Source organism: Cervus elaphus, chromosome 5 (genome assembly GCF_910594005.1).
Source record: "Cervus elaphus chromosome 5, mCerEla1.1, whole genome shotgun sequence".
NCBI lineage: Eukaryota > Metazoa > Chordata > Mammalia > Artiodactyla > Cervidae > Cervus > Cervus elaphus.
The window spans coordinates 119,220,402-119,242,092 of record NC_057819.1 but is presented as its reverse complement, the minus strand read 5'-3'; the positions used below and the strand labels follow the sequence as shown (position 1 = coordinate 119,242,092).

General features: G+C 56.1%; 1 protein-coding gene and 1 pseudogene across 3 annotated transcripts in view; both read right to left on the bottom strand.

Moving 5' to 3' along the window:
• Window positions 1-21,691, bottom strand: part of MRC2 (mannose receptor C type 2) — a 58,734-nt gene that overhangs the window by 1,624 nt on the left and 35,419 nt on the right. For all 3 annotated transcript variants that reach the window (XM_043904963.1, XM_043904964.1, XM_043904962.1), the window contains exons 7-28: window positions 17,632-17,820; window positions 17,362-17,516; window positions 15,836-15,943; window positions 13,049-13,164; window positions 12,319-12,467; window positions 11,289-11,506; window positions 9,814-9,956; window positions 8,379-8,481; window positions 7,982-8,120; window positions 7,835-7,870; window positions 7,437-7,597; window positions 7,283-7,350; window positions 6,262-6,362; window positions 5,829-5,965; window positions 3,209-3,323; window positions 2,925-3,088; window positions 2,637-2,745; window positions 1,911-2,149; window positions 1,605-1,773; window positions 1,356-1,505; window positions 919-1,038; window positions 519-698 (exon numbers count right to left, since the gene is read on the bottom strand). In XM_043904963.1, the coding sequence (XP_043760898.1) occupies window positions 519-698; window positions 919-1,038; window positions 1,356-1,505; window positions 1,605-1,773; window positions 1,911-2,149; window positions 2,637-2,745; window positions 2,925-3,088; window positions 3,209-3,323; window positions 5,829-5,965; window positions 6,262-6,362; window positions 7,283-7,350; window positions 7,437-7,597; window positions 7,835-7,870; window positions 7,982-8,120; window positions 8,379-8,481; window positions 9,814-9,956; window positions 11,289-11,506; window positions 12,319-12,467; window positions 13,049-13,164; window positions 15,836-15,943; window positions 17,362-17,516; window positions 17,632-17,820 (3,069 nt within the window). The remainder of the gene's footprint in view (window positions 1-518; window positions 699-918; window positions 1,039-1,355; window positions 1,506-1,604; window positions 1,774-1,910; window positions 2,150-2,636; window positions 2,746-2,924; window positions 3,089-3,208; window positions 3,324-5,828; window positions 5,966-6,261; window positions 6,363-7,282; window positions 7,351-7,436; window positions 7,598-7,834; window positions 7,871-7,981; window positions 8,121-8,378; window positions 8,482-9,813; window positions 9,957-11,288; window positions 11,507-12,318; window positions 12,468-13,048; window positions 13,165-15,835; window positions 15,944-17,361; window positions 17,517-17,631; window positions 17,821-21,691) is intronic.
• LOC122695669 lies at window positions 17,827-21,541 on the bottom strand (annotated as a pseudogene).

Sequence of the window (21,691 nt, the reverse complement as noted above, 5' to 3'; positions counted from 1 at the left end):
AGTCGTGTCCGACTCTTCTGCAACCCCTTGGACTGTAGCCTGCTAGGCTCCTCTGGCCATGGGATTTCCCAGGCAAGAATACTGGAGCGGGTTGCCATTTCCTCCTGCAGGGGATCTTCCCAACCCAGGGACTGAACCCCCATCTCCTGCGTTGGCAGGCAGATTCTTTACCACTGAGCCACCTTCGAAGCCCATAGGTACTTTTATTACCCCCATTTTACATATGAGTAGACTAAGGTCAGAGAGCTTGAGCAATTTACCCAAGGTCACAGAGTTGGCATATGGTTTGGCCTGGGCTCGAACCCCATATCCCTGCCTTTAATCACAACAAAATGACAGGTTTGCTGTCTACTGTGGCAATTTGCAGGAAGGGCCAGCCGTTGGTACAGACCAACTGATCCCGGAGGAGGGTCCCGGCAGCCCCAGGCCTATTGACTCCCTCCCATTCACTGTGTGGCTGCAGAATGAGCAGCGGCCCGGGGGGCCCCCCGCCCCCCAGCACTAGATGTCCCCCGCACCTCGAGGGAGCTTGCAGACCACGCCCATGGTGATATTGGTGCAGGCGCCCGGGCGCCACAGCCCGCTGCTGCTCTGGATCCAGTAGCAACTGTTGTGGCTCAGCATGCTGGGGCCCAGGCCCGGGGGCCCCCAGTTGGAGTAGTTCACAGCTGTGTTGTCCTGCCAGACCAGGGTGCCCCCTGTGGGAAAGGCGGCAATGGGGGGGCGTTGCTGGGGATGGGGGGGGCAGCGACAAGGAGAAGCCGATGGGAGAGAAGAGGCCTGTTCTAGAAAAACACCACCTCCCACAGATCCTCACCCCCCACCCGTTCACCCTTCACCACCGGCCAAGCCCCAGGGGAGGGCCTCCCCCTGCAGCCTGAGGCCTTCCCCTCCTGTCCTTATACCCAGGGGACCCACCTTTGGGGTTGAAATTCATGCCCAGCCAGGCGCCCCGACTCTGGCCCTCAGAGCTCTGCAGATGCTCCCAGACAAACACGTTCTCCATCTCATCCAGGATGGACAGGACCGCGCCGCCCGCTGGACACAAAGGAGGCCGACGTCAGGGCAGGGGAGTCTCCTGGGGGTTAGCAGAGACCCCGGAGAGGCCCCGCCCTCTTCTCTGGCAGCCTGAGTAGAGGCTGGCGTGGAGACGTGCGTGTAACGGGGGGCTACATTTACATCCATGTCCCGTCCCAGGTGGTCTGTGTGGATTGGACCGTGAGGGGCACTGAGAGATGAGTGCAGCCGACAAGCAAGAGTGCGGCACGGGGACCACATTCGTGGGGTCTCTGAGCACCCTCGAGAGGGGTCGCCACCTGGAACGCCCAGGTGGGGGCGCTCGCCCCCCAGCCCACCTCTCTGGCAGCGCTGCAGCGCCTCCTTGTGGCCCAGCAGCAGCTCCATGTGGAAGGAGTAGCAGTGCTCTCGGAAGGGAATCCATGCCGAGTCCGCCAGCCCCTGGGGACAGCTCCCGTGGTAGCTTATTCGTCGCGGAGGAGGGGGCCCTGTGGGGGGGAAATGCAGGATTGAAGAAGTGACCCAGGGTCCTCCCGGGGTCGGCTTCCCCCTGGCCCAGCCCTCGGCCCCGGTGGGCGGGCACTCACCGCCGTGAACGCCACACACAGCCCCCTGCAACTTGGTGTCACAGCTGGTGGTGCGCCAGGCGCCATCCGTGTCCACGTAGGCGCAGCCCCCCGGGAGCTGGGGCTCCCCGTCCTGCCAGCTCACGTAGCTCAGCGGCTCCTCCGAGACCCAAGAGTACCGCCGGGAGCCCTGGGCACAGGGGGCCATCAGGGCGGCAGCAAGGGGACCAGCCAGGACGGGGTCGGGGTTGGGGGGCCACGGAAGGCAGGGCGTCAGGAGGAGACAGGGAGGGAGCTGGGGGGAGGGGGGCCCAGCCCGGTGCCCACCTCCTCACTGGCCAGCCCAATCCAGAGCGGCGTGCGCAGCCCTCGGGCGGCCTGAGTGAGGAAGGCCTGCGTGTAGGGGTCGAGCACGTGGGCCAGGCTGGCATTTCGGCTCTCACACAGCAGCAGGGCGTCGTGCCAGCGCAGCGGCTTCTGCAGCAGCCGGAAGGTGCCGTTGAGGTAGGAGAGCTCAGCGCCCGGGGCAGGGGGCGACGCTGCTGGGGATGGGCTCAGGGAGGGGTCTACAGGGAAGGGGGCAGGACTCAGGCCGGGCTCTGCTCCCCTCACCCCATCCCCAGGCATGAGGCCGAGGGGGAACAGCAGGCAGAGACCAGCTCTCCTCTGGGCACAGTAACCGTCAGTCACTGTTGTTATTAATATGTTCTTACTAGTAAAGGGATGAGCAACCTTGAGCCTGACCAGGAGCCCAGAGCCGATGGACCCCTGCTCAGAGCTGCAGGAGCCTCAGATGTAGAACCACGGGGTCCCTGCCACGACGCATGCCCAGTGTCTTAGTTCTCCCTGGTCAGCCCTCCAAATCCCAGACCTTCCTCCTGCAACCCCTGGGTGCTCACTGCCTGTCCCTCTGATTGGTGCCTGGCCTTTCTGCCCATCTGCTTCCCAAGCAGAGTGGTCCCCTGAGATCAGGGACCAGGCCTCATTCCTCCTGGCTCAGCCCACAGCGTCCAGCCCTGGGCTGAGGTTTCCAGGCTCCTGGGTGATACCTACCTGTGGCCTTCTGGCAGATGAAGCCATGGGTCTCCTCTGCACAGCTCCGGTCATCCCAGCGGCCGGTGAAGTGGGTTGAGGGGCTACGCAGGACCACCGCACAGCTGGTCTGGGGGGAAGGAGCCGCTCAGGGGAGCCCCAGGAGCTGCCTGCCTTGTGCCACCACCCCCAAAAGTCTGTACTATGAGCAAAGAGGTTGCAAGGGGGTCCCCAGGTGTGAAGACAAGTGCTGTGGGCCAGGGCAGGCTAGTGGGTGCAGAGGAGAGCATGGGGCAGGGGCTTCCTCACCGGTATGTTGCCGCTGGGAGCAGGGCTAGGGCCAGAGGGCTCCCCAGGGGCCCAGTTGGCGTACTGCAGAGGCTCCTGCTCCACCCACTGGAAGTCCCTCTGTGAGGCATGGAGGCCAATCCAAAGGTCAAAGGTCACATTGTGCAGGCTGGCTGTGATGAACGCTGGTCCCCCAGGAGAGAGCGTGATGAGCCACAGGGCGGCAGCCCCGTCCTCACTCTGTTCTAGCCGCCTAGGGGGATGGTGTCAGAGGACTCTGGGGCCTCCCCCTGGGCTGGCCCTACCTTGCTCTAAGGGGTTTGCAATGGTGACCAGTTGGGCCTCTTGCTGTTCACAGGAGAACTGCGCCTCTGACCACTTCACCCGGTCCTGGGGGTCCTGGCCTTGGATTCGGAAACACTGTGGGGTGGAGGGGGAGGCATGACATCCAGCTCCCCCTCCCTGGCCCCCACACCCAGAAACTCCAACCCCTCGGCGCCAGGCCCTGGGGAGGCTGTGGGGGCTGGGAGAGAGAAACAGGAGAACCAGGACATCTGGTCTCGTTGACCAAGGCTCCAATACCCTCCCGACCTGGCATGGCAGATTCACATACACTGGCCCACACCTGGGGAGTTTTAAAGTGGGAAGATTTCTCTGGGCCACCAAATGCTCCACCACCTATGACAGCAACCCCTGGGCCAGGCCTGGGGACAAGGTCTATTTGGTTCTTGGCTTCATATACTTCAAAGGCTTTCAAAAGAATTATTGGTATCATTACAATGATGCCGACAAATTAAGAAAGGGACCGGTTACATATATGAAATATATTGTTTTAGATTAGGTGGAAGAAGCCATAAGAATACGTTTTTGGAACAATTCAATGACATGGAGAAAGACTCAGAATACAATACTGAGGGAAAAAAAAGTTGGCTACAAAACTGTGCTATTTAGTATGATCTCAGTTACATGGAAAAAGTCAAGAAGTGGAATAACAATATTGGTAGTGGTTATCTCTGGAGAGTCTAGATGAGTTTTAGTTTTTTTTTTAAATATGAATAATACATCTTACTCTTTTTTTTTTTTTAAAAAGGCAGAAAAGGTGTATTATTTGCTTGAATAATCTGAAGACAGTGAGAGCTCCATGACACTATGAGCTGGCTGCACTCCAGTGCATGACAAAGATTTATGGATTGTGTTATCTAGTGTTAACTAATCTAATCCTCACAATTTGGTTAAGCAGTCTTTCAGTGTCCGGCAAAGAAGGCATGATTCAGAGCTCATACTAAGGATGCCAGGGAAAACCACAAGGAAATAGCACACTTTCCTTCCTGGGATAAGCTCTTTCAGCCACTAGATAAAAACAATGAAGGTCTAATCAGGTTGGATGAATCAGCCCATGGGTCATTAACCATTCTTGGAAAGAAACTCACACTCTAGAAGGAACATTTTGAAAACATGTTTAGATGCACATCCATCCTGATTCTTTTGATTGCCTCAAACTCTCCTAGCTGTACCCTCAAAATAGTTGGAAAGAGAATCGTCTAAATGTTGTTTTTAAAAAAATCTTCCAAAGACTTTTTTTAAACCCTCTCAATCAGTTCTGAGTAGTTTATAAGGCAGATTCATTTAAATGCAAAAATTGATGAGCCAGTTTTTAAACAAAAATCGGCAGAAGGACTGAAAAATTTAATTGGCATTTAACTGGCAGAAGGACTGAAAAATGGAGAGAAGGACTTAGAAAGCCCAGCCAATGATGGATGAACTTCCTTCATCTTCATCTATTTGTCTTCGTAAAGCAATCTTTTCATCTACAACAACCATTCAATCCATGTTCTAAAATAATTTGAACTCCAAACAAGACCTGTGAAATCTGAATCAGTGTCAGACCTAGATTTTTTAAAATAATAAAGTATAGGGACTTCCCTGGTGGTCCAGTGGTTAAGAATCTGCCTGCCAATGCAGGGGACACAGGTTCTATCCCTGGTCGGGGAAAATCCCACATGCCACAGAGCAACTAAGCCCATGTACCACAGCGAAGAATAGCCCCGACTTGCCACAAATAGAGAAAGCCTGCAAAGGTCCTGCAAAGGAGGACCCAGGGCAGCCAAAAATAAAGAAAGAAATTAAAAATTAATAAATAAAAATAATGAAGTATATGTGATCACTTTGCTCTTATCAAAATTATTTAAAATAGTAATAATTATTATAATTGATAAATTGAAGAGTGAGCACAAAATGTTTTTCATACCACTAAAAGGAAAAATTTTGAAAACTTAAAAATACTGTTTTAAAATCTTTAGCTCAGGCTTTAGATTGTTTTGTTCTTGTGCATATTTTATTATATATGACAGCAGTCACATTAATATGGAAAGTGAAAGTGAAGTCACTCAGTTGTGTCTGACTCTTTGTGACCCCATGGACTCTAGCCTGCCAGGCTTCTCTGTCCATGGGATTTTCCAGGCAAGAATACTGGAGTGGGTTGCCATTTCCTCCTCCAGGAGAGCTTCCCATCCCAGGGACTGAACCCCGGTTTCCTGCATTGTAGGCAGACGCTTTAACCGTCTGAGCCACCAGGGAAGTCCCAATATGGAAGTAAACACATATATTTACTTTTCCACACATATATAAGGCACACATATATATTTTGTATGTTCAACATTTTGTTTTAATAGGAGTTCATTATCAAGATGTTTGGTGACCAAGGATCTAGAAAACTCACCAAACTATATGGGCAACCTTGTTACTTGATGAACTGGAAGGTGTTACTACACTGAGTTAGTGTCCAAGGGGTCTAGCCCTGGTCCTGGGGCTGAGAAGGGGAGAGAGTGGTGGGTTCAGGCCAGAGGCCATGACTCTGATGTTGCCAGAGGGCCAGGACTCCTGAGGCTCAGCCTTCCCCTCAGGCGCCCCCTCCCTGCCCCCTACCTTGTTGAGGAACTGGCTCCAACCAGAGGGGCAGCCCCCTGTGGGCGGCGGGTCTGGGGGCTGCTGCTCTCTGGTGCTGTTGCGGCGCTTGCAGATGTAAGGCAAGGCTGTCATGCACCTCTGGTCCCCCCAGTCCTCTGTGAAAAGGGAACAGCAGTCACTCCGAGCGCGGGGCCAGGCTGCCAGCACCTGGCCTCACGCCCTGAGGGGAGGCGGGGCTGGGCCTCGGGTCCTATGTCCAGCTCTGAACTCAAGTCCCCTGCGGCTGCTGGACAGGCACCGGCCCTCCTCTCTCTGGACCCAGTCCTTCTTGAGTTGGGCGAACAGAGAGGATGAGGAGAGACCGAGGGCCCCTGCCCAGGCTCACCTCGCTGCCCTGAACACCAACCCGCCCCTCGGCTTCTGCACCCTCTCTGCCCTACCCTGCCCTCACCTCGGCTGGCCATCATGTACACGCACTTCTTGTCCTTGCCGATGGGCCGAGGTTTGCCGGGGGCCCAGGAGATGAAGTTTATAACAGAACCATCTGTCCACCTGCAATGGCACAAGCAGGAGTGATCTATTACGGGGCACCAGGTTAGACCTCCCCTGAATGCAGAAGCGAGGGGGCAGAGACCAGGGCCCAAATCCAGGGGCTCAGGGCCACAGACTGAGGAGCGAGGCTACTGAGCTCAATGCAGCAGGAACCCAAGGACCCAGTGCCTTCAGGGAAGGCCCAGCCCTCCTGGGCATCCATTTCTCTAACTAGAAAAGAAAGTCTAAGGGTCCCAGAGCAGGAGTCCAGTGGCAAGGCTGTGCTCAGACACTCATGTGCTCTCCTGGTCCTTCTGTGCCTCATGCCTGGTAGGTGAGCCCTGAACATGAAGAGGCCCCTCTGGACCATCATGTGTTCTTGCCCACGTCTACAGTGGACCTTTTTCATGAGTGACCCCAGCATAATACGAACTGCTGTTATCTAGTGCCTAATAATGTGCTTCCCAGGTAGCTCTGTGGTCAAGAGTCCACCTGCCAATGCAGGAGACACGGCTTCAATCCCTGGGTTGGGAAGATCCCCTGGAGAGTGGCAACCCACTCTGGTATTCTTGCCTGGGAAATCCCATGGACAGAGGAGCCTGGCGGGTTACGGTCCACGGGGTCCCAAAGAGTCAGACACGACTGAGTGAATAAACAACAATGTGCTGGATGCAGCACGGAGGATTCAGACACCTTATTTTTAGTCCTAAGGACAACCCTACCAGGCAGGCCTCACTGTTTCATTTTCTGGTGAGAAAACCGAGACAGGCCCAGAAAGGTTAAGTCACTTGCTCAAGGCCACACAGCCCGCAAGGGGCAGAACTGGATTCAAAACCAAATCTGTCTCTTGAGTGCAATGCTGCCTCTTATTTCCAGCCTGGGTCCCTGCTAGCCATCCACGCATGCGCCCCAGCGCCCCACCGCCCGGCCGGGGCTCCCACCTGAAGCGCCCGTCGCTCTCTGAGGTGTGCAGGCCGGTCCACCAGTGCTGCTCCTGGCCCCGAGAGAACTGGGGAAGCCGGGCAGGCAGGTGAGGGTTGGCAGGGCCTTTTCCCTGGCTCCCGGGCTGCCCTCCCTGCTTGCTGGCATGCCCACCTTCTGCAGGTTGTGCCCCAGGAAGTCCAGCTCGGCCTGGCTGTGCACTGAGACCAGCTCGGCCTGGAACCACGTGCAAATGCGCTGCGCCTGCGCCCACGTGGAGTGGTGCTCGAAGAACTTATACTCGGCCTCCTGGAAACGCAGCCATTCCCGCCGGCCTGCGGGGGCAGCGTGGGGGTGGAGTCCAGGCTGCGGCTGCCTGCCCGCCCCGCCCACGGAGGACAAGGCGGGCTCAGGGCAGCCGTGGCAGGCGGGCCTGCGAGCCCATCTGACCTGGGTAATGTGCCCCGATCCCCTTTTCCCTCGGCTCAAACCCCTAACCCCCTTCCTTCTGTCCTGGTTAAGCCCTGCCCCAGCCGGCCGCCACAGGGAGCAGGATGGACAGGAAGCCTCACCTTGCGGGCTGACGTCAGGCTCCCGCACATCCGTGCCTATGGGAACAACAGGGACAGACACACTGCAGCGAAGGGAGACCCTTCCTTGGACCCCGGGCCCTGCCGCCCGTCATCCCCTGCCGGGTCCAGCAGCGCCGCCCCACCAACCTCGAGGGATCTTGCAGATCCAGTCCAGCTGCGTCTCGCACTGCATGGCCACCCACTGCAGGGAGGCCAGGTCGAGCACCGTGCAGCCGCGGATGTTGTCATCGTCGTGCCGGCTCCGGTCGAAATTGTGGTAAGAGAACTGGTGACGTCAGAGGGGGAGAGGGGTCTCAGGCACCAGGCACAGGCTGCCCCCACCCCCAGAACAGACCAACGAGACGCCTGGCATAAGCTGGGGAACCCCCCCCCCCCCAAACCTGGGCTAGGCACCCTTCACCAGCCGGCCCTTGCCATAGGCCCTGCCCTTGCCATAGGCCCTGCCCCTACTGAACCTTGCGCACCTTCAAAAGGCCACGCCCACACCCGGTCCACCCGCCCCGCCTCCTCCAGGCCCCCTCACCCCAAGTCCATCACTCCAGCGCCAGCTCTGCCCGGCTCCGGGGTCTCGACGGTTCAGGCCGATCCAGAACCAGTGCTGCTCGTGGATCTCGGGCTCTGATTCACTTCAGCACAACCCGGGGGTGGAGACAGAAGGCATGGGGAGGGTGAGAGTTGTAGGGGAATACTTGCAGCTGTGACTCGGGCAGTCCTGAGGGCCTTGAGGTTCTCTAGGGTTCACACTGAAAACACTGTTGAGGTCACCCTAAAATATCTTCGAGAGAACTGGGCCAGCTGGGCCAGGCACCCCGCTGAGGGCAGGGGGCCTGGCCCCTTCCACTGCTGCCCTTTGGGGAGGGTATGCCCCGCCAGCAAGTCTGCAGACTTTGACTTTAGGAAGTAGACAGGGGAAGTGTACAGACCTGGGGCCGTGGACTCAAATACACCTCGATTCCAGTCCGAGGTCATCCCTGGACCAGCTAGCTCTGTGACCTTGGGCAAATAAGCCAACCTCTTGATCAGCCCACAAGGGATAATGTCTACTTTGTAGGATTGAGGAGAGCATTGAATGTGGGTTCAATGTTTAGTGCAGTCTCTGGCACACAGCAAGAAGCGATCAACATGGGCTATAATAATCACTAGTCAAATAATATCATTGTGCTGTTTGCTGGGAGGAGACGTCCCTGGAATTAAGATCTCAGGAAGCCTGGATCCATTTGGATGTTTCCCAAGGCTAAGGGATGATGGGGTTGTGTGTCATAGGAACCCACGGGACAGAGACTGGGTTCTGGGGGAACCCCCATGGGTAAATGCTCACTTTTGCAGCCTTTCTCGTCCTGTCTCTCAGGAGAAGCTGTTTGAGAAGTATGGTTTATTATGGGATGGTGTAGGGTTACAGGACGGGGGGCACTCACTTGGATAAGCTTCTAGGAGATTTTGCCATGGAGAAGGAAAGATGGTAAGGATTAGGGTTGTATGTGTGCGCAGTCAGTCACGTCTGATTCTTTGTGACCCCATGGACTACAGTCCACCAGGCTCCTCTGTCCTTGGGATTTCCCAGGCAAGAATACTGGAGTGAGTTGCCATTCCCTTCTCCAGGGGAATCTTCCCCATCCAGGGATTGAACCTGCGTCTCCTGTGTCTACTGCACTGCACAGGGATTCTTTACTGCTGAGCCACCAGGGAAGCCCCTAAGAGTCAGGGTTAGGTTTGTATAATCTGAGAGTCCGAGAGGGTGCTGTTGGCTCAAATGAGCAACACGGGGTCTCCGACTCCAGCGAGACCAGGGTTACATAAGTGGGGACAGGACAGGCCTGGCACTAGCAGTGGACACACAGGTCATTCCAAGCCCTGGACAGACCTCTCTGGGGTCACCTTCACCCTGCCCACTGCCCTGTGTCCAGCAAAACCAAGAGCCCCACACACGTGCACATGGGCCACCGCCTTAAGCTCAGTACCCGAAGATCTTGTTGAGCATATTGGCCACAAAGTGCTCCTCTTCATAGCTGGCCAGGCTCAGCAGCTGGGCCCCCAGCTCCTGGCAGGCCCCCTGGGCCTGGACCCAGGTCTTCTTGTCCTGCAGCCGCTCCGAGCTGAACACCTGCAGGGGTGGAGTCCAAGCTGTCCCTCTGGCCCGCCTCCCCACCGGACGCCTGCCCTCCCAGGACCTGAGTGGGGAGGGGGCTGGGGCTGCACTGGGCAGGGAGTCGAGGCCAGTTAAGACAGCCCTGCTCATCAGAGAGGGGGCCCTGGTGGAGGAAAACTGGTGCAGGCACCTCCCAGAGACAGTCCCGATGACCAGTGGGGCAATCAGGGCTCTTATCCCCCAGAGCCACAGTGTGCTGTGGGCAGGGCCCTCTGCTCCCTGGACCTCAGCATCTTTCTATAATATAAGACCCTGGACTACCTCAGTGGCTCCAAAACCCAGCCAGGTTTAAAAACACAGATTACCAGGCCCCACCACAGCCCACTGAATCCCCATCTCTATAGTGACAGCCTGGAAGATTTTTCAATTTTTTTAAACTGAAGTACTCCTGTACTTTGGTTTAAAACATTGATTTACAATGTTATGTTAATTACTGCTGTATAGCAATGTGATTCAGTTATAAATATATATATGTGTGTGCATGCTAAGTCGCTGCAGTCATGTCCTATTCTTTGCAACCCTATGGACTGTAGCCCTCCAGGCTCCTCTGTCCATGGGATTCTCCAGGCAAGAATACTGGAGTGGGTTGCCATGCCCTCCTCCAGGGGATCTTCCTGACCCAGAAACTGAACTCAAGTCACACTATGTTTCCTGCAGTGGCAGGCAGGTTCTTTACCACTAGTGTTACCTGGGAAGCCCATAAGTATATATAGATTCTTCTTTAATATCCTTTTCCATTATGATTTATCATAGAACATTGAATATAGTTCTCTGTGCTATACAGTCGGATCTTGTTATTTACCTAATAACAACAGCTTATATCTGCTAACCCCAACCTCCTCTTCCATTTCTCCCCAACCCCCTTCCCTTGGCAACCACCAGTCTCTTCTCTACGTCTGTGATTTTGTTTCTGTGTCATAGATAGGTTCATCTGTGTCACATTTTAGATTCCACATATAAGGGATCACATATAAATCAGGCTCCCTGGGCAATTCTAAAGAGCTGCCAGCCTGGCCCCAACATTTGAGCGTCTCTAAAACTGATGGTCTCTGGGGGTTTTTCAATTCCTCAATTGTTTATTGAGCATCTGCTATGCACCAGGCCTCAGAGGACACTGACAAGAGTTTCAACAGAAAGGACCTAAGGGGAAAAGTTTCTCTAGGGCCCACCTGCTTGGATCATGGCTGGGTCCCACCGGGACCACGCGCCCCCCATCCCCCCGACCCAGGGATGCTGTCTCTTTGCTCTCGTTTCTCTTCTCCACCCCGAGGCCCACAGGCTGCCTACCTTATAGCAGTGCCGGAGTTTGGGATCTGAGCCCCAGCCCTGGGGACAGGCGCCGGTGAGGCTGGGCGTGGGGTCTGGCCCGGGCAGCTCAGGCGTCACGGGCGTGCCCAGGCTCTGGCGGCAGATGTAGCGAGCCCGGAACGATGTGCAGTTCTTCACCTCCCACAGCCCCATGGCGCTGCCCGTGGCCAGGGCCACACAGCCCCCACGACTGTACCCTGCAGGAGGGAGGGGGAACCCACAAACTGAGCCCTCCCTCACATCCCCGAGGGGCACCTCCATGGCCCCCACACGGGGAGCCAGCTGGGCCATCTCTGCAGGGACACGCGCTGTGGGGTTGGGGGCGGCGGGGCTGGAGAGCAGGAAGGAAATGGAGGCAGAAGCCTCACTCTATGTTGACTTCTGTGAGATTTTAGGTGAGTTGCTTAACCTCTCTGAGCCTGTTTCATCATCTACTCCAACTTTGAAAGGGCTTAAAAAAGATAACAGTGGACTCGCGGTTAAGAATCTGCCTTCCAAGGGATGTGGGTTCCATCCCTGGTTGGGGAACTAAGATCCCACATGCCGTCGGGCAACTAGAGAAGCCTGTGTACTGCGACCACTGAGCCCGCGATGAAGACCCAGCACAGCCAAAAAAATAAATTAAAAAAATAAAAGATTTATAAAAAATGCTTTAAGATAATAAATGTGAAATGGAATAATAGCAAGCACTTGTCCTATGCCCACTATTCCAAGGGCTTTACATATATTAACCCATTCAAGCCTCACGTCAACCCTGTGAGGAAAGTACCATTATCCCCATTGGACAGATGAGGAAACTGAGGCTCAAAGATGGGCAACTAATAAACTGCAGTCAGGACCTGAGCCAGGCATTTCAGCTCTGGAGCCCATCCTTCTAACCATATCACCACACTCTATGAATGCTGTCTCCTATGAAGCCCTGGGTCTCGGTCACGGCAGGGGTGGTCCACCACGGCCCTCCCAGCTTCACCAAAGCACCGCCAAGAAGGGGGTTGAGCGAGGGGCTCACCGGGCTGGTCCCGGTTCCAGTGGGTGTACATGACCTCGTCCCCGCTGAGCCAGCGGAAGGAGCCGGTGAAGTTGAGGTCCTGCAGGGCCGTCCAGAAGTACTCGCCATCCCAGTTGTAGATGAGGCTGCTGACAAAGGCCTGCTCGAACCTGCGGGAGAGAGGCTGGTCAAGGCAGGCAGCTCAACCCCCACCGCTCCCAGGGCTCCAGGCCAGATGCCCTGCTCCGGGAGCCTGGGTGCTGCACCCCATCAGAAACTTGCTCAGGGAAGTGGGGACCCCTGGGGAAGCTGCAGCTGACATAGCTGACCCCTGCTGCTGTCTGCATCTCCACGCCTTGCTGAGAGAAAAATCAGACACAGCCAACTCTTGCCTGGAGAATTCCAAGGACAGAGGAGCCTGGCGAGCTACAGTCCATGGGATCGCAAAGAATAGGACAAGACTGTGCAACTCACTTTTCAAGGCCTCTTTGGGGCATCCATCCAGCCCACACGGAGGTCTGTTCCTGTCCCCCCCGCCCCCCACCCCCACCCCAGGAACTGCCCCATGCTGGGGTCACTTAATAAACAAGAGTCATTCTTATGATAATGTTAGAAAAAGGCCCTGGAGACAGTTGAAGCTCAAAGTGACTCAAAGCTCAAGTCCCTCTGCACTTGGAGCAGGATGCTGGCCCTTCTGGTGGAGGGACCGCATTCGACCAGGACATCGGGGCGGGCTGGTCCCCCCTCGTACCTGTTGGTGATGGTGACCAGCTGAGAGCCATGGTCGGTGCAGAGGCGCCGGGCCTCGCTGTAGGTCACCGGGTCCTCTCCCAGCCAGTAGCAGGAGGGGCTGTGCCACGTCCAACCCTGGCTCAAGAGAGTGGGCAGAAAAGGGGGTGTCTGGGGGAGGGTTGCTTCTCTCTCACCCCTAAATCCCGGGGTGGGGATGCCGACAGCGGCACCACTTAGCTTTCTGCAGGCTTGGGCACAGGACCGAGGGGGCTGGTTTGGCACCAGAGCCGGCTCTTCCTATGCTGTGTCTGCACTGTGCCACGCCACACTGCCCTGCCCACCATCACCCACAGCTGCGAGGTTCAGAGTGGATGCGTGGCCCAAGGGAGGCAGCCAGTCACCCGGCCTGTGGCCTGGCCAAGAAAGAGGAGTGGCCCACTGGACTCCTCTCTTGGGTATTTGAACCAGGAGACGTATGGGAAAACTGCCAGCTGGCTGGGAAATGAGAGCTGAAAAGCTGGGAGAGCGGCCAGCAAGTGGAGGGGGCTGGTTGATCCTCAGGGGCCTGGAGAAGCTGGAGTAATGGAATGGAGGCGGCGCCCGCCTCAGGGTGGTGGGGGCGGAGAACAAACCCGCAGTGAGGGGCAGCAAAGTTGCAGCAGACCGCCCTTCCTTCACGGCCCGCTTGCAACCCGCCCCTCCACCCGCCCCAGAAGACCAGGGAGGCTTTACCCCACCAACCCGCGGCCCCTTGGGTCGCCCTGAGGGCCTCTCTGCCCCTGCCTTGCAGACGAGGACCTGAGGCTCTGAGACATTACATGGCTTGATTTTGTACAGACAGTACAGGTGGAGCCCAGGCCTGAACCCACGCCACAGACACTGTGTCCCTCCCCGCCACAGCCCTGCTCCTCCTAAAATGACCCCGGGTGCCTACCAGGGTCTTAGCCTCCAGCAGGCCTTCAGGTGGGATACCTGGGGGGTGGGGGCTGGAGCCCGGGAGAGAGGCGAGGCGGGGGGAGGGGGGGCCCCCTGGGCAGGAGCCAGTTCAGAACAAGCTGGTGTGTGTATATGTGTGCTTATGTATGTGTAGATGTATGTGTTTAGTCATATTTATGTGTGTGTACATATGTATGTGTGTTTATGTGTGTAAGTGTCCATGATGTTTAGTCTCTGAGTCATGTCCAACTTTTTGCGACTCCATGGACTGTAGCCCGCCAGGCTCCCCTCTCCATGGGATTTTCCAGGCAAGAATACTGGAGAAGGTTGCCATTTCCTAGTCCAGGGGATCTTCCCAACCCAGGGATCGAACCCACATCTCTTGCATTGGCAGGCGGATTCTTTACCACCAAGCCATCAGGGAAGCCCGTATATGTGTGTATGTGTGTGTTTATGTGTGTGTATGTGCCTATTGTGTATGTGTGTATGAATGTGTGTTTATGTGTGGATATGTGTGTTTGGGGGGCTTCCCTGGTGGCTTGGACAATAAAGAATCTGTCTGCAATGCAGGAGACCTGGGATCAATTCCTAGGTTGGGAAGATCCCCTAGAGAAGGGAATGGCAACCCACTCTAGCATTCTTGCCTGGAGAAATCCATGGACAGAGGAGCCTGGCGGGCTACAGTCCATGGGTCACAAAGAGTTGGGCACGACTGAGCGACTAACACTTTCTCTTCATTTTCGTATGTGTGTGTTTACATGTGTATGTATATGTGTGTATGGGGGGCGGGGCACAGATCCCCATATTCCAGCAGGACTGTGCTAAGACCCCTGGCTCTCCTGGGGTGTTAACCATGGCGGCTCAACAACCCCCCACCCATTCCAGGCTGGCCCTGGTGCGGGGCAGTTAGTAATAGCCCCTCTGCCTCACCCAGCCTGGTCGGAGCCCCCCGCCAGCCCCTGACCACGCTGGCCCCCACACTCTTCAGCCTGGCCCCGTGTGCTCTCCCTTCCTCCCCACTGGAGCTCATGCCTGCGGGCATTTCCTGCTCTCCCCTTAGGGGAGAGTTTGGGGTGCAGGTGGGTGGGTGTGATAAGGGGCTTAATCCAAAGGAAAACAGAGTGAGGAACCAGACTGGCGCTGAGGGGCTGGCAGAAGGAACGTGGCTTCGGCAGAGGGAGCCGCCAGGGGCCCAAGCACCACAAAGTGGCCTTTATGAGCAGCCTGCCCACATAGTCCTCACTGCTCACATCCCTGCTTGTTGGGGGGGCAGCGGTGGCGGGGGGGTGGAGGGGGCGGGAGGCACAGGGCTGAAGGAGGGAAACAGGTCAATCACTCGCCCTCACCCTCACTCATACCCTCTCTCCCCAACTCATTCATTCCCCCATTCAGTCCTAATCCCTCCTCTCCTTAGGGCTGGAGCACAGGGAGGGAGATCCAGGATGGCCTGGTCCCCGCCCCCAAGAGAAAGAAACACGCTGTGTCCACCGCTGGTGTGCGTGCCAGCAGACGGGTGGGAAAGCGGGGGGTGGGGTAGAGGGAGGGTACACAGAGGAGACCTAGGTGGTCCCCAGCAGCCTCCACGCAGATGATGACTGGACCAGTCTTGAGGGTGGGGGCCCGCCCACTCCCACCTCCAAATTCTCTGTGGCTTTCCATGGAGAGGGGGCTCAGGGCTGGGCTGGGGTGAGGAGCTCCACTTCCTCCCTACAGCCTTCCACCCCCACCCACCTCATCCTGTATCACTCCTGGACGGAGAAGTTTGGAGGGCGGGAGAAAGGGAGGGTGCCACAGGAGGCTGGGGATCCCTCCTGCCCCCGGGAGCCCCTCTGGCTGGCCCCACCCGGGGCAGCTCCAGAAGCACCCTCACCTTCCGGCAGCCGTGGTCCTCCTCGGCGGCCCCCTGGCTCAGCTGGCCCGCCTTCTTGCAAATGGATGGCAGGGACTGGTTACAGGGACTATCGTTCCAGCGACCTTCCTAGGGACACAGGGCAAGGGGCAGTGTCAGTCTCCCTGCCCCAAGTCTCCCAAACTTGGCCCTGCCTCTGACTTGCTGGGTGATTCTGAGCAAGAAGCTTGACTTCTCTGTGCTCCATGGTGGCAAACAGGGGATGTGCAGGATTAGTGCTATAAGCCTCACTAGGCTGATGCGAGCACACACAGGAGCTGTGCCAATGCCTCCAAACTTTGACAAGCACTGTTAAAATGGAAAAGGTGCTCTTTTAAATTAGCTCACTTCATAAAGACCAAGGACACCACGCTGGCTAAGACCATTGGCAAGACAGATGAGATTCCCAGTATGGCAAGGTGTCCAGTCAGTACTTGCAGATCCAGGGCAAGCAGAGGCTGTGTGCCCAGACCCTCCCCTCGCTGATGGAGCCGAAGAGGAACTCAGTCCTCATCTCCTCCTCAAGGCCTTAGCGCTTCTGTGTTCAGTGCACCCAGCCAGCAGTTTCTGTCTGCCTTGAGCGCCATCCAGAGGGCAGAGATGTTTGTGTGTCTCAGCCCCCAGGAAAACGCGCAGTATTTAGCAGATGCTCAATAAAAGCACGCGTTTTCAGTCGTGTCCAACTCTGCAATCGCACAGACTATAGCCCTCCAGGCTCCTCTGTCCGTGGAATTTCCCAGGCAAGGATACTGGAGTGGGTAGCCATTTCCTAACTGTTCATCAACTTTTAAAGAGCATCCTCTAAGCCAGATGCCTCTAGAGTCCCCGGCAATGTTGGCTGTATCTCAAGGTAGAAGGTCCTCTCTGTCTCTGAGGAAGGCAGTCTGTCCTACAGTTTTGTCTTAAGGAACAGACTTAACTCTGTTTGAAACCCTGTATCAATTCCTTCATCCGCCCACACTGTCTGAGCCACAGCCATGGCCAACAGTCACAAGGCCACCATTTCTTCAGAGGACAGGACCCCGGGCTGGGGTAGGGCTGGCAGGGAGCAGTCCTCCTGCTGAGCTTGTCACATAATGTGGGTTCTGACGCCACCTACTGGCGGGGAAGTGCAGCCCGAAGGGGACCAAGGTCGCTGCCAGGCGACAAATGTCCAAAGGTTTCACTTAATTCCTTTAATCCTCATGAAGACCCTCTGAGGTTGGCACCTTTAGAGTTCCACTGACAGTTAGGAAAACTGAGGGTAAGGAAACTCAGCCAAGGAAACCAAGGCACAGAGAGGTTAAGTAACTTGCCCAAGATGACCCAGCTAGTTGGAGGTGGAGAGGAGATTCAAACCCTGGCAATCTCTCCAAGCGGAAGGGAAGGAGACACGATGGGGAGAGGGGACTTCCGAGAGGCAAGGGGGTGGTGTCACAAGCAGGAGCCAATAATGGGACATCCTTAAGCTGCGGCAGCACGGGGAGGCTGGGTCTGGGGGCCCTGTGATAAGGAGAGAGGGTTCTTACCGGCCCCCAGATGGTGACACAGTCCTCCAGGCTGTCCCGGAAGTTGTTGGGCTCAAAGGGGTGCCAGTGGGTGAAGCTCACGAGGCTCCCGTCCGACCACTCAAAATTCATCTGAAGTTTCAGGTCGTTGAGACCAATCCACAGCTCCTCCACCTCTGGGGGGGCGCGGCAGGGGAGAGGGGACGTCAGGAGGTCGGCCTTCTCCACCGGCAGGGGAGGCGAGGACAGTGCCTGAGCCCCCGGGACGGGCTTGGGGAGGCAGCTCCTCACCCTGTTTGATCTGCTTGGTGATGAACTCCAGCTCCGCCATGCTGTGGATGCTGAGCAAGTCGCCCCCGCCCCGCAGGCACATCTTCTTGGACTCCTGCCAGCTGCGCTTCTCAGCCTGCAGGCGGTAGCAGTGGCCCTGGAAGGCCTGCCAGCTGGGCTCACACTCCACCTTCACGTTGGCCCACACATCTGCGGAGACCAGAGAGGCCACTGCTCGGGGGCCGAGACGCCCAGCGTGGGCTCGGACCCCCTGGGTGTCAACACAGACAGGGCCCTGAAGTCCACCTCCTCCCCAAACGTGTCTTAGATCCAACTCTTCCCACCAAGACAGGTCTGAGTACCGAAGGATGTTGAAAAGACAAAACCCTCAGGGTAGCTGAAGTCCTGGGAGGTGGTGGCAGATTCCACTCAAGAAGAGATGACCCCTCCTGCCGGGGCTCTCAGAGGAAAAGATGGATGGGGACTCAGGACAGAACTGCCCCGGGAGCCTCAGTTTCCTACTCTGTAAAATGGGGCTTCCTGCTGTAAGATTCCAGCTTAGCTCATGTCCACCTCACTTAATAAATGACACCACCGACACGGTCTCAAAGGACATCTATGGGGACTTCCCTAGTGGTCTGGTGGCTGAGACTCCAAGCTCCCAATGCAGGGGGGCCTGGGTTCATTCTCTGGTCAGGGAACTAGATCCCACATGCTGCAACTAAGAGTCTGCATGCCACAACTAAAGATCCTGTGTGCTGCAACTAAAAAAAAAAACAAAAGAAACCCACATGTCACAACAAAGATTGAAGGTCCCACCTGTCACAACTAAGATCCGGTGCAGCCAAATAAATAAATATATTAAAAAAAAAGAAAGAATAGAACACTATGGAGCAGGGCCCCATCAGTCCAGGATGAAGCAAGTGGGGAAACACACCCCCTCCCAAGTCAGCAGCTCATGAAGTCACTGCCGCGCGGCAGGCATCTGCTGGTTGAAATTTGTGCTCTCGTTCCCTCCCCCACCGCTTTTCCTCTCCCTGAACCCCAGGGCTGAGAAACCGACCAGTCTCAGGCCCCTCCTCACCCCCATGTCCGTGCATTTCAAGTTTACCCTCTAGGGATTGGGGTCCCAGGGCAACTGATGCAAACAAGCTCTCACTTGGGCCTTGGCAAGAGAAAACAGGACTTCATCAAACCACCCACAACATCGGGCTCGGGCAGGATTCTGCCTGGCTGGGCAAGAAAGCATGTACCCACTTGAAGCAGCGCCCCACTGGGATCCACTCCATCCTGGGAGATGCTCCAAGGACCGGCCATACTGTCTCTGGCAGACCCGGCAAAGTGGGGAGGGCTGAGCGCCTGAGCGGGCTCCCTCAGTGGCTCAAGACCTGTCAATCATCTCTTGTCAGCAGCTGAGCTAAGACCTGAGGCTGCCACCTGGACAGAAGAGTTTGGTGGGAGGGAGGAAGCTCAGGAAACCTGGACGCTGCAGGGGCCCGATGGCGCCTGCCTCTGAAATGACATGCTTCGAGTGATGAGTGCTGGAAGGCAGGACCCACCCAAGAAACTGCTTAGAAAATAACACCTTGGGACTCCCCTGACGGTCCGGGGGTTAAGATCCTGTGCCTCCACTGCAGGGGGCGCGGGTTCCATCCCAGACTGGAAAACTAAGATCCCACATGCCATGCAGTGCAGCCAAAAGGAAAAAAGAAAATACACCTCACGCAGAGAGATGTGGGGTGAAAGAGCAAATCCAAGGCTAGAGACATATTTGCAGGTCCGTGAGGCCCCAGGGAGGGCTCCCCACGGCAGCCACGCTGGGCAGATCCAGGGTACAGAGGACTTCGTGAGGAGCCAGGCCTGAAGGGGGCCACAGGGGCAAGGCCTGCCCACACCAGCCCCATGACCCTCCTTTCTTCGCCTGCCCCAGGCTCCCCCGTGTCCACCCCCAGGAGGAGGTGAGGTGCCCTCACGTGGGCACCAATGTTTTAAACCTTTGCTTCTGATTCCCTAGGGGATGAGGGGAGAGATCAGTGGCCAATGGCCCTGAATCCACCTCTGGCAAGACTTGAATGGTCAGAAGCAAACATCCGCCCTGTAAGCTCTACACTTTGTGTTTCGTGAATTTCTGTTTTGTCTTGCTGTATGTTCTTTACACAAATCCCCTCCTCACCCCATGGTGACCAGACTCCTGCAGAAGCCCGCCCCTCCAGCCCATGGAGATGCTCCTCTGAGCCAGGCCGGGCCTCCAGCCTTTCAACAACCCTACAGGGGATATGAGTTTACTCTCAATCAGCACCTCTGAGACTAAGCTGCCGGACGAAGGCCACACCCCAACGCAGCACCCTGCCCCTAGAGCTGCCTCGGTGAATCACAAATGTGAGCAAGACACTCCCTGCCTTAAAAGCCTGCAAAGGCTCCCACAGCCTACCTGGCCCCACCTGAATTTCACCCGGAAGCCAAAATCCTTTAGGGGCTGGCTGCAACCTGCCTTTCTGAACTGTTCATGTCCCTGTGCCCGCTAAGCCAGTACTTCTCAAACTCCACACCAATCACCTAAGATCTTGTGAAATGCAGGTTCTGGTTCAACTAATTGGGGGGGAGGAGGGGCGAGGCACCTGAGAGTCTGCATTTCTACTAAGCACTTATAACATCACTTGGGAAGGTGCTGTTGGTCCAGGGACCACACTTTTTTTTTTTTTAAGTTCTCACATAATGTATTATTATGGACGACTGTTCTGGTAAAACATGGACAGCCTGAATGCATTTGGAACCCATCACAGACACTTAGACATACACCATAGTGTGAAAGGAGGATTCGATGACATGTGATGTTGCAAGCCTGTTCCAAAAGCAAGCTGAGAATCAGGAGAACCAACAAGGCTCCCTGAGGGGACCTTGGGTGTGTTCCTTGCTGCCCTGTGGGTGGGGTGCCTTGTCCACGCTGGCAGCACCCATCTCCTCTGTTAAACCACAGCGGCAGCAGAAAACGGGAGCACGCCTTTGGCGGTTTTTTGTTCTGTTTTTGTTGGTTCCCAGTTTTTTAATTTCCATCTTCCTTTTCAGAATTCAGTTCCAAATTCTTAAAGTAGTGTAGGCGTCTAGCATCTTTCATGAATTTTTCAGGAGCCAGTTCTGCTCAATGATAATGCCCTGTGCCCAGCCCACCTACGGGCTCCTGCTCAGAGGACGTGTCCCCCTCAGCCCCGCTGCTGGCTTTGTGGTCTTCCTTGCGGGGAGCACTTCTCTTCTTGCTTGATTCGGAAGGCCCTTTGGTTCTTTTTCTGTCCTCTGTTGTTGCGCTTCAAGCTTCGACAAGTGTTCTGGATCAGAGGCAACAGCACCAGGGGCCGGAGATTCCGGTTCTCTGGTCACAGGCCCGTCCTTCTGCATGTGGACTTGCAGGGAGGCACTGAACTTGCCATCTTTGATGAGGTCTGGCCTCTCCGCCTTGCCCAGCGGCTCCAGGAAGCCCCTGTAAAAGGCCTCAGCCTGCCCCGTGGGCCTGGGCAGGTGGAAGTCGGGCTTGTTGCCCTTGAGGACGCGCTGCAGGGAGGACTCGCTGACAGCACATCATACTGCTTGTCCATCACGCTCTTCGGCCAGTGTTTCCCACTTTCAGCCTCAAACACATGCAGGTTTAAGATCTTCCGGACCATGTGCTCCAGTTCTGTGTATCTTCCAGGGAAATGCCCAGCAACACGCCGATGACCCATCTGATGGCGCCTATCTGCTCTCCTCCAACTGCGATGCTGGCCTGGGTGACGCGCGGCACCACGGCCTTCGTGGTGGCAGCCGGGACAGGGACCACGCTTTTAAGTAGCGTCCATCTGTACTCTAACCCTCAGGGGGCAATCCTCATCGATCTTAGAGCAGCTGTGACCTTCCAGATCTCCGAGCCTCTGCACCTGCCCTTCCCTCCGCCAGTCATGCCCTCCCCCAACACCGCTTTATGCCTTTTTAAACTTGTACTTCACTTGAAAGGCCCAAATCCAATGTCACTTCCTGGAAACCCTCCTTAGCTCTCAGGAGCTTAATCAATTTCCTCTCGAAGCCCTCTAATATATATTCTATTTTTTAT